Source organism: Thamnophis elegans, chromosome 9 (assembly GCF_009769535.1).
Source record: "Thamnophis elegans isolate rThaEle1 chromosome 9, rThaEle1.pri, whole genome shotgun sequence".
NCBI lineage: Eukaryota > Metazoa > Chordata > Lepidosauria > Squamata > Colubridae > Thamnophis > Thamnophis elegans.
In genome coordinates, this window is record NC_045549.1 from 31,054,675 (window position 1) to 31,069,242 (window position 14,568).

Consider the following 14,568-nt stretch of genomic DNA (forward strand, 5'->3'; position numbering starts at 1 on the left):
CATTTTTATCAAGATTGCCCTCTTTTGGGTTTCCCTCACTGGATCTTTATGCCCAGAAAAATCTATAAGAATGGACTTTGTCAGATAGCTAAGTGATCTTAAGGTATATAGTGCCTTATGTTTCAAGACAAACCTGAAAAGCTGGCAGTCAGTTTGGCTTCTTCAGAATAGAAGCATAATAAAGTAATATGTAGAGTAAGAAGAATAAAGAGTAATAGTTTCAAATTAACCCATCTCTATAGAAATCAGAAAATCATAGTTGAAAGGGACCTGAGAGATTATCAATTCCAACCCGTGATCTGTATCTCCATCCCAGCTATCACATCTCTCTTCACATCTTCTGCAAGCTAAACAAACGTAGGTCTTTTAACTATTCCTTGTAGGTCTTGGTTTCTGATACTTTCACCATTTTGGTAGCTTTGTCTAGACTTGTTTATCTATTGGCGTATTTTTAAACTGGGGTGCATAGACCTGAATGCAGTACTCCTTTGGAGCCTACTAAAATAGAATAGAGTGGTATAATTAATTCTTGTGATTTGGATTCTATCATTCTCTTGATTTGCTCTTCAATATGTAACTGGCCTTTGCGGTTCAATTATACTATTGGGATATGTTGAGACTGTGATCCACTAGTACACAGAAGTCCTTCTCACATGTGCTGTTCTTAAGCCAGAGTTTCCCCATGCTGTAAACGTTTGTTTTCGTACCTAGGTGCATGATTTTACATTTCTCTGTGTGAAATTTCATTTTATATGTTTCTGTCCACTGTTCTAGTCTAGGTTTTGTTGATTTTATCCCCTTTCCTCTCAAGTATTAACAACATGTTCTGAATAGCTGCAGCTTCCAAGCTAATGCCAATGGCATCTCTATTCAATCACATATAAGATAGTGTGAACTTTCTAATTATATAATTAGCTTTGATCAGCCCAGACGTTTTGCAGCCTTCAACCAGATGCAGACAGAAAGCGCTGTACAATTGCCTGTAACTTGAAAATATTTACTCCATATTACTTAAGAATGCATATACTTCTATTGTGGTTTCTGATCATCAGAGCCAGTGAGGATAGCTGATGGGTAAATAAGATGGAAATAATATGATAACCATCTGGAAATTTGGTTTGGCATAAAAAAATTGGCTACATAAAATATAATCAACATTTATATAAGACCAAATGAAATTAAACTGGTGCAATGTTGAACATTGTAAGAGTGTTTTTACTTCAAACACCAGTCCTTCTGTCCCTTTTTCCAGACTATGAAAAAGTCCTTAAATATGTTTTTCTGTTTGACCTAATTTAGTGTATTTTCACAGCAACTTGTTAACAGTCTTTTATGTTTTATATAATCTCTTGGGTGGTTTGCATTTGAAGTTTAAAAATTGTTTACACACACTTTAGAAAACAGCTTAAGTTTACGGTAAAGCAGCTGCTAAAAACTGAAGCTACAGTAATTGCTTCTCTGAATGCCTATTGCAGATCCATTTTAGAAGCAGGATTTGAAGATGACAGGGTTTGAATTTGGGAGTAGATGTACTTTGTCACAAGAAGACAGATAGGGTACTGAATACAAGATTATTAATTTTCCCTATAGCAAGTTATAGTTAATAAAATTGACTATCAGCTGTCAATATGGGCTCAATCTCATGGTTCATAATACAAACATGCCCTTGTAACAAGATTTTGATTTCATCTCTTCATGGATGCATTCATTTCATGCCCAGCTGAAAAGGGGTTAAAGTTGTCTTCAGCTGTTTCAGTTTTAAAATAATGTTTTCCTTTGTCTGCTGACACAATTTTTGTGATGAACACAATATAGTATACTTAATATGGTTGACGATATGGTCAATTATTGATATCAGCCCACATCCTACTGGCTATACTTTCAGGACTACATTGGATTGGACTGGATTGGACTGGATTTATTCAATTTGTATGCCGCCCTATCCGCAAGAGACTCAGGGCGGCTAACAATCGAAGGGGGGAGGGGGCACAAAATGAAGATAAAAAGACAAACACATTTTAAAAAATAACAACAGTCATACCCTCGAGTGGGGCTGATAGATTCAGCAGCCCCAGGCCTGCCGGAACAGCCAGGTCTTAATGGCTTTGCGGAAAGCCGGAAGGGTGGTGAGGGTCTGGATCTCACCGGGAGATCATTCCAGAGGGCCGGAGCAGCCACAGAGAAGGCCCTCCCCCGGGGAGTTGCCAGCCGACACTGGCTGGCAGATGGGATTCGGAGGAGGCCTAGTCTGTGGGATCTAATTGGTCTATGGGAGGTAATTGGCAGGAGGCGGTCTCTCAAGTACCCAGGTCCGATACCATGTAGGGCTTTAAAAGTAACGAGTAGCACCTTGAAGCGTGTCCGAAGACCAATGGGCAGCCAGTGCAGCTCGCGGAGGATAGGTGTCACGTGGGTGTACCGAGGTACACCCACAATCGCTCGCACGGCTGCATTCTGGACAAGCTGAAGTCTCCGAATATTCTTCAAGGGCAGCCCCATGTAGAGCGTGTTACAGTAGTCCAGTCTTGAGGTCACAAGGGCGTGAGTGACTATCCGAAGGGCCTCCCGGTCCAGATAGGGTCGCAATTGGTGCACCAGGCGAACCTGGGCAAAGGTTCCCCTGGTCACAGCCGACAAATGGTGTTCTAAAGTCAGCTGCGGATCCAGGAGGACTCCCAAATTGCGAACCCTCTCTGAGGGGCGTATAATTTCGCCCCCCAGCCTGAGAGATGGAATAGCTGGACCATCTTTGGGAGGGAACATCAATAGCCACTCGGTCTTGTCGGGATTGAGTGCAAGCTTGTTCGCTCCCATCCAGACCCTAACAGCCTCCAGGCACTGGCACATCACTTCACTTCAAGGTTGGAGGTTGGAGACTGGACGATAGTTACTCAAGATGGCTGGATCCAGAGACGGTTTCTTCAGGAGGGGTCTCACCACCGCTTCCTTTAGGAGGAGCGGGAAGGATCCCTCCCGGAGAGAGGTGTTAACTATCATCTGGATCCAGCTACGTGTCACCTCCCTGCTGGCCGAGGCCAGCCAGGAGCGGTACGGGTCCAGTATACAAGTGGAGGCACTCACCGCTCCCATGGCCTTGTCCACTTCCTCAGGGGCGACAAGTTGAAACTCAGGGCGACAAGTTGAAACATTGGTGTAGTATGCAACAGAAACAGATAATTGGCTTCCATAAATATTTCTTATGTAGAGAAGTTTAGAATGTTTTAAAATAGCACTATGCCAGTTTTCAAATAAGAATTTAGTTCTGTTTTAAAGGCTAAAGGGAAGCTCAGAAAAATAGCCAGGTTACGCCAACTGTGTGTTGCTAATTCTGCCGTCAATGAGCACATTATAGGTTTTCTGCTGCTTCTATTGATAAAGTTTTCCATGGCTGCAATTTTTACTGAAATTATTACTTTGGTAAAGTAGCAGCACAATTTTGCCTATTATTCTCCCACTTGCCTATTTCACAGGCTTCTTCCAGGAGATGCTGGCCATGGAAATTGACTGCCAGCAATGCTATTCTCTTGTAGCACTTGTTGAGGATAGACTTCGCTTATTATCAATTACTCTTTCACACGAGCTCACAATATGACAGCTCACAATTTCCATGCCTGTGAGCTGTCAGCTACACTATCTTTAGAGTAAGACTCTTAGAGGAGCCCTAGATTCCAGTTTGCATTTCTTTTTATACAATTGCCCCTTCCTTATGGAAAGCAAGATTGTTTTCATTAGATTTATAGGCTGCCTCTTTTCCAAATACAGGTAGATTCAAATCTACTTAGCTCTAGTAATATGACAACATAATATATGCTGAAACTATGCATTGGGACTAATTCTAAAATTATTTACAGTCTGTGAAAACTCTACCTCACTGAAATTGCTGATTGTTTCAGGTTCTGAGGTTATATTTACAGTTAATTTAGCTAAGGCCAATGGGTAAGGGTTGTTTTAAATTTGTCTGAATAGGGACGCACTACAACTTTTCCTAATCTTTGGCCACGATTGTTAAGAATTCTGGGAACTCCTGATCTAACAATATCAGATTGGGGGAATGTAATTAGCCTGCCATATGGAGTAAAATATTGTTTTTGAAGACATATTTTAAATATCTTAAAATATTTTTAAACTGTTTTTAAACTCTCTTTGCTTCCAGATTTGTCATGATTATCTATGTGCAAACTTTCGGTCATATAGTGGCTTTTGCATTCTTTGCACAAATAAAACAACAGGGAAATATTCTAGCTGCACTGAATTTTGGTCAGAAATTGCAAATTTGGGCCAAAGTTATTTGTTTTAGAGAGCTATTGTGGGTCTTAGCTGAAACTCTGCCAATTGAAAATATGCCAGAATGCACATCATGTTCATGAAGGAGAAAGATTTCCCTATGATTATATCAAGTATGAACAGCCATACAAGGAAAAGCAAACACATCTGCGCTAAGCACTATGATGGCTAGCACATTATAAATACCTTAAGAAAGTAAATTCAGAGACCTGATCTTCCTAGATTAGATAAACCTCTGCAATGTCATAACAGACCTCCCTGGTGTTAGAACTACAAAATGTCTGTATTAATTTAATCACTGAAAGTTTGTGTTTGGTTTGAAGAATAGAAAAAGTCTGCTGTTTCTGACTTTATCAACTTTCTATTATTTATCCTGTTAAGTTAAGCAAGCCGCATAAACATTAGCGGCCGAAACACCATTCGCTTCAACATAACCTTCCATTAGAGCTGTGCAACCAGGCTCTAAATAAAAAACAAGAAGACAGGCTATTCTGTTAGCTATGTTATTCTGTTAGCTATGTGGGACATAAATTTTGGACTCTTCAAAGGGAAAGTATTTCCATCCCCCCTACCTGTTGCAAAAAGAAATTTTTAAAAAAGACTGCAGAGTTACAGCCTGAAGTAGTGCAAAACATTTTGCTTCCTGAGTCAGTATTTAGTCATTCTTCAACTCAGGGATGGTATTCACTTACTTTCCCTACCGGTTCACAAATATGAGCACGTTAGGCCTTCCGCACATGCATTTTGATTGCATATGCGGCTTGAACATGTGCCTAAATAGGACGGTATAGAGCTGGGGCAGGGGGGGTGGGCCACCATGATTTCCACTACCGATTTGGGTGAACCAGTCCGAACCAGCTGAATACCACCTCTGCTTCAACATATGTTCCAAAGCTGATAGGACAGGCTGCTTAATATTCAGACAGGTAACAAAAGGAAACCATATAGCAGACAAAGCATTGTTTTCTTCATATCTCACTGTCCCAATGTTCCTTAAGAACTGCTGCTTGAGATATTACCTTCTTCTACCAAATGAAATGATTTTGGTTACATCTGCATTATATATCACTAGAAATGTCTGCATTTATTGGTTTGCTTTCTCATGCATCTTTTCTATTTTTTTTTCATTGTCAGCCTTAATATAAACTAAACCAAAAAGTAACAAGAATAAAACAATAGAGGGGGAAAAAACTATACTGTTTCTGCGAAAACTATATGGATTCTCATTTTAGCATCAGAAGTTGTGCTTGACTATGATGAGCCTATATCTGTGTAATCTTTGTCTATTCATCTTCTTGTGCATCCATAGCAGGAGCTGCTGACCCGTATCCCATCTAAATGATGACTAGTGAAAATTACTCCACATACTGTTAGCCATATCCAGCTTCTTCCAGGTTTCATACAAGCAAAGAATCACACAAATAGGATATTAAGTACCACAATACACTCTTTACTACTCTTTACCATCTTGGCAAGAAAAATGGAAAATTCTGTCTCTCCTTTTCTACACAAGACTTTTAATTGGTCTAAAGTGAAAGAAATTAGCACAGGGTTAATAAGTAGGATGAGCATGTCCAGATTTAAAAGGGCCACAGACATATTATAATAAAAATCTGTTTGAAAAATAACGATTTACTCTAATTCCATTGTTTACTTAAGAATAAAACTAGTTGAAGTCAATAATTCCTACTCCCTAGTAAGTGTACTTAAAATTGTCATGATAATTATATAAAGAAAAACAATAAAAGTATCATATGAAATAAAACTACGTATTACTTTCTATAGTATACGTTCAAAATGGCGAAATAAAAGATTATAGTAAACGAGACTAAAAGGTATTTTAGATATCTTATAGCAATTTGTGTCTACTAGTATTGTGCAGGATCTCCAGTGGGTTGGATGAGAGTCACATTTTTTTAAAGAGGAAGTTGTTAAATACATCGAGGAAATGCTGTGTCTCATAATCCTAATATTTTGGATTTAAATTGTTGGTGGTTACTTCTGCTAGAGGATGCCATGATGTGGCTATTAGATTTCTCTTCTGTCCTCTTTCCCTCTTTCTTTCCCTTTCTTTAATTATACATATTTTAAATGACATGTCATTTACCTGGTTTTTTTGACTAAAAACTTCTTCTGCCTACAACAAATTACATATCAGATGAAGATATTCTGAACACTTCTTAAATAGCTGAATGTCAAAATTGAGTTGTACTTATAACAAAACAGAAACATAGATTATCTAACACTGTGTGTGGGATGCAGCTCTAATTCATACAGTGCTCAGAAAAGAAACTGGCAGTCTTGATCATACTACACACATCTCCATAATAACAGGTTATAAAGCATACAATTTCAAGAACACCCACAATGAAAACTACACTTTCCAAACAGAGACTTGTTTTGGACTAAGCTCAGTTCATTGGCACCAGGGGATTCTTCTTGAGGAAACACAGGACATTAAACCTACACATGTGCATGTAAAATGATAAAGAATTATCATCATTCTTCCTGGACATTCTTCTAGTCTAAGACACTGGACCCAAAATCAACATTCTATAATCTTTAGCATAAACATACTACCCACATGTCATCAAAGTATTCCACATACAGTAGCATTCATTAGAGTGATCTTCTTCAGATTTATAGATTTCTATAAGGCTCGAGATATATTATTGACAGCTAAAATGTATTATGTTTTTAGCTTGTTCAAACCTAGTTTATGAACTTTATGACATGTAATAATATGTCTTTTTATATTTTACATCTGTTGTTTTTACATTTGCTGTTTTTACCCGATTGTTGTGCAGCCCATAGTAGCTGTTCGTAAGATAGGTAGATATATAAATTTATTAATAAATAAATAAAACATTTCTTAATTTTAAGAAAATGGGTGATTAAAATATTTTTAAAAATCAGTAAGAAAGGAACAATGCAATATGATATATTTTCATACTGATTAACTGAACTCAGAGAATAGACATAACTTGATAGATGTTACATCTTATTTTGTATATGCACATTCTTTCAGCAATCATAGTATTTGTGAACAGAATATGAATTTTATCAAATTCAAGGGATGAAATGCTCAACAAGTAGCTTAAAGTGCAATTCTATTTTTTTGTAATTGCTATTTGAATTATAGTTTAGAAGTCTATTTATAAATCTTAAAAACATTTAATATCTAGGCTATATTTTGCATTGTTTTCTGAACAGATCAACTGGATTATGTGTATAATATGGAAATGCAGTAAATAGTTTGTCCTGTCTAGGATCCTATTTTTCTATATATTTTTTTAAATGCATACTATGTAAGTTACAAATATTCAACAGTGCTTAAGTCTGTTGTCTCAAAATCTTAGACAATCAATTAGAGAAGATGGCAAGGCATCCCTGTATTTTAAAATATAAAAGAGCCACAAATTCCTACATTGTTAAAAATGAATAATTCAAGTATTTAAAGGGGATGCCTTTAAAAAATAAGCTAAAATACTTATAACATTTGAAGTTTCATATTTTTAACTGCTGTTGATTCCCTAAACAATTTTAATTACTTCCAGAATTTATAGGAAATATGACTATAGAAAGTCACTTGTGTATTCATTGTCTTCTGTTTCAATAAGGTGAATCACACTTAGCATTGTGCTAAATGATAGCTATGGACTTGTTCTTAGGAAATTTTGATTGTCTTCAAATAATTTGATACCAAAATCTTAAGCGAAGAGCAGAGATATGACACAAATTAACCATGGTCTCTGCATACATGATCTTCCATTCAAGAAGCATGTATGAAGTTTCTATTGGAGATAAGGTGGTGGCCTTCCAGCTTCAACGGTCCTTGGAGGAAACAAGTTATCTCGACCCCTTCCAGTCGGGCTTCAGACCCGGCTACAGCACAGAAACCGCTTTGGTCGCATTGACCGATGATCTCTAGAGAGCCAGAGACGGAGGCCATCCCTCCATCCTGGTTCTCCTCGACCTCTCGGCGGCTTTCGATACCATCGACCATGGTATCCTTCTGCGACGACTGCGGGAGGTGCGGGTGGGAGGCACTGTTTTACAGTGGTTCTCCTCCTACCTCTCGGACAGGTCGCAGTCGGTGTTAGTGGGGGGGCAGAGATCGACCCCTAGGCCCCTAACATATGGGGTGCCGCAGGATTCGGTCTTATCCCCCTACTATTTAACATCTACATGAAACCGCTGGGTGAGATCATTCGGAGGCACGGGATAAAATACCATCAATACGCGGACGATACTCAGTTGTATCTGTCCGCCCCGTGCTAACTCAATGAAGCGGTGGACGTGATGAACCGGGGTCTTGAGGCCGTTATGGACTGGATGAGGGCTAACAAGCTTGTACTCAACCCGGAGAAGACCAAGTGGCTGTTGTGTTTTCCTCCCAATAATTCGATCAGTGTTCCATCGCTCAGGCTGGGGGGTCAAATTTTATACTCCTCAGAGAGGGTTCGCAACTTGGGAGTCCTCCTGGATCCACAGCTGACTTTCGACCACCATTTGACAGCTGTGACCAGGGGGGCATTTGCCCAGGTTCGCCTGGTGCGCCAGTTGCGACCCTACCTGAACTGGGAGGCCCTCACAACAGTCACTCGGGCCCTTGTGACCTCTAGGCTGGAATACTGCAATGTGCTCTACATGGGGCTGCCCTTGAAGAGCATCCGGCGACTTCAGCTAGTCCAGAACGCGGCCGCGCGAGTGATTGTGGGTGCACCTCGGTTTGCCCACATAACACCTATCCTCCGTGAGCTGCGCTGGCTACCTGTTGATCTCCGGGTGCGCTTCAAGGTGCTACTTGTCACTCATAAAGCCCTCCATGGTAGTGGATCTGCGTACTTGAGAGACCGCCTCCTGCCAATTACCTCCCTGCGACCAATTAGATCGCATAGATTAGGCCTCCTCCGAGTTCCATCTGCCAGTCAGTGCCGACTGGCAACTACACGGAGGAGAGCCTTTTCAGTAGTAGCTCCGACCCTTTGGAACGATCTCCCCGTGGAGATTCGTACCCTCACCACCGTCCAGACCTTCCGCACAGCCCTTAAGACCTGGCTAGCCCGTCAGGCCTGGGGATAAAGATAATTTGTCCCCACCCGAATGATGAATGAATGTTGTTTACTATTTTACTTCTATGTATTGTTTGTGTCTATTGTTTGTACCCTCCCTTCCTTATTTTATGAAAGCCGCCCTGAGTCCCCTCAGGGAAAAGGGCGGCCTATAAATACTAATAAAATCAAAATCAAAATCAAAAAATAATAAGTAGCTATGTTATTACATTATTGAACGCCATCACTGGAAAGGAGAAAGGGATTTTATTATAACCTAGTAGGGAAGAAAGAATTGACTTTCTATTCATTTTTTTCTGCATATTTTCATTTCAGGCATGATAATTGGTTCTTCTGGGATCCATTCATAAATACTTAGTGCATGCCTATGTGACAAATACATAGATAGTTGAAGGAAGGGCAGATGCACCTTTTTAACATGTAATAGAAAGTGCACACATGGTAGGACCTATCAATGATACCTGAGAGAAGACCATTATATAGGATGTTTGAGAGATCACATAGCTAGTATGTTGTCTAATTATTACTATATTTATTTAGCCAGCAATAAAAATGAGATAGAGCTGTATATATGAAATGTGAATAAATGAAAATAAAAATAATTTTTACATTTTCTTTATAACATATAATTATTGAAGTTCAATATTGGCACTTTAATAAACATATTTTATTGACATGATCTGGAAAAATACATACATCCAATGTATAGGTATATGTAATTTAAAAAGAAAAAGAGAAAAAACTTACAAACACACATACACACACACACACACACACACACACACAAATGAATGATATTTCTTTGCTTTTATCAATAAATTACAATAAATAAATTGTGGCAAACTATTCAGATTATACAAGGAATTATATAGAAATATTGTATTGGCTTGTTAAAAAGAGGTAGAAGTCACTTTGTGTAACTGACTTCACTGTGGCATTCAGCTGTAGAAAGAAACAAAGGAGCAGATGTAGTTCAAGATTTAGGGAAACTTTCCATTAAAATTTAAGCCATTGTGACATGTAAAAACAATTCATAGCTTGGAGGGATGCATAAGGTGGCTGAGGTCAAGGAGACCAGCCCATATATTCTTAATAGTCTCTCTCCAGTTTCACTCACTTGCCTGACATATGTTTTCTCTTTCATGGAGGTTCTCTCATTCTCCTTGGATGATTTATATTTTCATTATGTTTCTATATGATTTATGATTAAAATACTATTATCATTTTTAAATGGTTGATTTCAATACAATATCATAGCTTCCTCCCACCAGGTGGTAGGAGAAGCTATGATTATTTCCCCATAATTCCAGGTAGCATGGCTTGTCAGTAGCAATACTACCTGGAAATTAGGAGAGTTGTAATCCAATGCATCTGGAGGATACTTTATTGGGTCATGTGACAATATGATTTTTATACAATCACTTTGTCAGTTTCCATGACATGTTTTTTTTTTCAGTGTATGACTATTCAAACTGCCTAAGGAGGAAAAGTTAACTAGTCTTACAGAAAATTGTTTTCATAGATCTTATCAATTTCTATACTCTTTCATTATTACTTTTAACAAAGCAGCCTACAATGAAATGACATATCAGGTTTAATCACAAAAATCTAATGATCATTCAAAACAATCACTTTCATAAAACTTTTATAAAAAAAAATCTCAGGGAATCAAGCTTTAGGAACGTACAGTTTATAACATACTAAAATGCAAGCTCTTTACTCAGATTAATGAAGAGGTATATAAATAAAATCAGATTGCAGTTATTAATCTGAACATAGATTTTTATCTCAAGTTTTATCTCAATATTTCAATGCCATGCTGTTTTAAACAGATCTAGACTTTAAATAGAATAGCTAATATATGCAATAGTACTTTCAGGTAAGTACCTTTTTGATGCAATCATGCAAAAATAATCCTAGAATTAGAAAATATACCATTGCTTTATGATAATCCTAACATAGTACATACATTTTCATGAATTTTCTTTAGTTACTATACCATTCAGTTGTAAATACATTTACTAAAGTATAACAGGTTCGCTTAGCTATTCCATTTTCAGTTAATATCATTTAATAAAAATCATTCCATTTATTTTAATGAAAGTTTCCAGTTTCATAGGTTAATGCCTTAATTTTGAAAATAAAATAGGTTTTTCTAAAGGAATATGTTGTGACACATACAATCAAAATTAAGGAGGAAAAGGAATTTTTCAGTATGTAAATAATAGTGAAGAATTTGATTTTAATCTAAGCAAAGACCTATCCTTTTAAATAGCTGATGCAGTGAGAGCTCCCCCTTCTGTATATAACATTATTTAATAACAGACAGGGTGAATATATATCATAGAAATAATTTATAAAGAGCTGCCATTTTAATTGAGATGGAAAATGATCTGGTTCTAAACTGCATAACTATATCACATTTATAACTGTACGCTCAATGAAAATTGAATATTTTACTTGGAAAGTCTGCACTGTAACTGTTGACTGAGTAGCTCAGTTCAAACCATGGTTGCATCTTAATCATGATTAATGCACATTAGGCTGAAGCTTTCTACTAACTTAAATGAAAACCTCATTTTAAAAGACTTATGTTCTATTTTATTATTTACTTTCTAAAGTTAAAATTAAGCAAAATTGGAAATAGTACAAAATGTAACACAAAATTAGACTTAAAAGAAAGGAAGCCCCCAATGGTAAATAAAAGGAATTCCAACCTTTATTCCACTTTGAACAATTTTGTGTATGTCCAGAAATGGTTCTTTGACTATATCTCCTTCAGGTGTTAATATTTTCACATATCCTTCCTTCTCAAGTATGAAAAGACGGTGTGATCCATCCCCAGAATGTACTGCTCCAACAGGTTGCCTGAAACCACTTACAACTTCATGGAGGCAAAAGCAATTGTGTTTATGTTTCCTAAAACAAACAAGTAAGAACATTATTTTAATTTTCCTCTTTAATAGCAAAAAATACAAAATGTGATATATTGTTGCCATTTATTTAGCATGATATATTTCAATTTGAAGATAAAGTAACTTTCACTTTTAAAAAATGGCTAATTAAAGTGATGATTGGCCATTCTTTTATAAGCTAGGTTTTTTATTAACTATCTACAACAGGAGTCTTGAATCCCCAGGCTGTAGTCCACTACCGGGCCTTGGCCCATTCAGAACTGGGCTGCGTGAGTGGTGGTTGCTCACACACGAAGCTCCATTTGCCTGCTACTCACACAGAACCTTCCCCTCTCCCCGCTCCCCGGCTGGGCCACCAAGCCAGAAAGGTTGGAGACTGCTGGTATACAATATTAGTTGATGTTTTATCCATGGGAATTTACACCGAGACATGGAAATAACATCATCTGATTGGACCCAGGAAGTAGATCTTCTCTGTCATTGTGCCTGGGCCTGGAGCATCATCGACCCAAAGAATGGTACACTCCGTACTGTAAATGTATTGATCTTTAAAACAATTGAGTTGGAGTGTGATGCAAGCCTTTTGCATGCTTGGACATATTCATTTGAATTTTTTAATTTATTTTCTAGACATGCATTGTTCTTTTCTTTGTTATATTGTTTCTTGCTCTGTCATATGCTGCCCAGAATTTTGATGATGTTGGGTGGTCTTATAAATTTGATGAATTAATAATAAATATTAATTGTTTGGAGATTTAACTAGTTACTTTCAGAGCCTGTTTTTTCCACATAAAGAAACAATGAACAAGACTGCAGAAGAAAAGGCAGTAGAAAAAGAGAGCACCTAACACAGATTAAAAGGGGACATAAAATTGAAAGTTTGAAGAAAAAATAGGTGGGCATGGAGATAATGTCTTTGGAAAGTAGCAATATGATTCTACCAGTAGAATATACTATCTGCTAAAAAAAAAAGTCTTTTTGCTTCAATTGACTTTTGTTTGTGTATTTATTTCCTAAACTTTCTGTTCAGAAATTTTCTTATTATAAATTAGGAAAAAATGAACATATTTATTCTGCATAAAAATAGTTTGTTCCTATGATAATTTTACTTAAAGAAGAAATACGGTTTCCTGTCTGCTCTTCTCTTCTGAAAAGCCACTCAGAAAGGTTGGGATGATCTTCTGAATAGTGTAGAATGTTAATTCCCTATTCTCCATATGTCTCATCCAGTGGTGGGATTCAAAAATTTTTACTACCGGTTCTTTGGGAGTGCTTTGTGGGCATGGCAGGGGAAGGATACTGCAAAATTCCCTCCCCGCTCTCAAAATTTTTGCTCCACAGTGTCTTGGACTGGTTGTATTGAATTTGTAATTTGGTTGGTCTCCTTTTATATCCTGCCAGTATTGGTAGTTCTATCTACTGTAGAGAGTTATGTCAAACACATGTTACCAAAATGTTTTTCTAGTTTTTGATAGCCTTGTGGACCAAAATGCTTTACTCAGAAATCATAGTGATATAGATCATTCTGAATGTTGGTTGTACAGAAAGAAGAAAAGTTATATAGATTGCTGGAAATGTAAACCTTGAACCAGAAATAGAAATGGTATATGGTGACCCTAGATTACTGTGCGATCATTCCAGGTTCTAAATGAAATGTGATTTTTTTTCAACAGGTTTTGAAATAGTGCTGTAAGGAAATCAGGACTAGATAAGGACTGTAAATTATTATATGCAATACCTGAGAGCTATATCATGCTTGGCAAATAGATCTGGCTTTAAAGGTTTTATAGTTGAAAATCTAGCATTCCCTCCTTTTATATGAAAAAAACTGCTGTTATTCTGTTAAAATAGTAAAATGAATTCACAAAGCGTAATATAGAAGTCAGAAATAAAACTGGGATAAAAGAGTCTGGAATAAATTTATGGATATTTTAATTGACCCACAGTTGGATATTTGTAAACTCATACTCACGATGAGCATAAGCTCTCATTGCCAAAAGCAATGCTTGAATTTTTCATTAATTTCAATGATTATCAAACATTTAAGAAAGAAACATCTTTTTTAATTGTACTACATTTAAATACTTCCATTCCATTTCTAATAATAAATGATTGCATTGCCTTTTGGAGTTTGTGAAATCAGGCAGATTATAAATAATGTAAATAAAATGTGGAAATTAAAAATATGAAAATATTGAGTAGAAAGAATAATCAGGAAAGCAAGAGTGATATTAAGATGTAATTTTGATAAGATTTCAGATAAGACATCTGCAATATATTTGATCTAACAATTT

General features: G+C 37.0%; 1 protein-coding gene across 1 annotated transcript in view; it reads right to left on the reverse strand.

Moving 5' to 3' along the window:
* HHIP (hedgehog interacting protein) overlaps positions 1-14,568 on the reverse strand; it is a 91,513-nt gene that overhangs the window by 41,198 nt on the left and 35,747 nt on the right. The window contains exon 4 of the mRNA XM_032224535.1: positions 12,077-12,278. Within this exon, the coding sequence (XP_032080426.1) occupies positions 12,077-12,278 (202 nt within the window). The remainder of the gene's footprint in view (positions 1-12,076; positions 12,279-14,568) is intronic.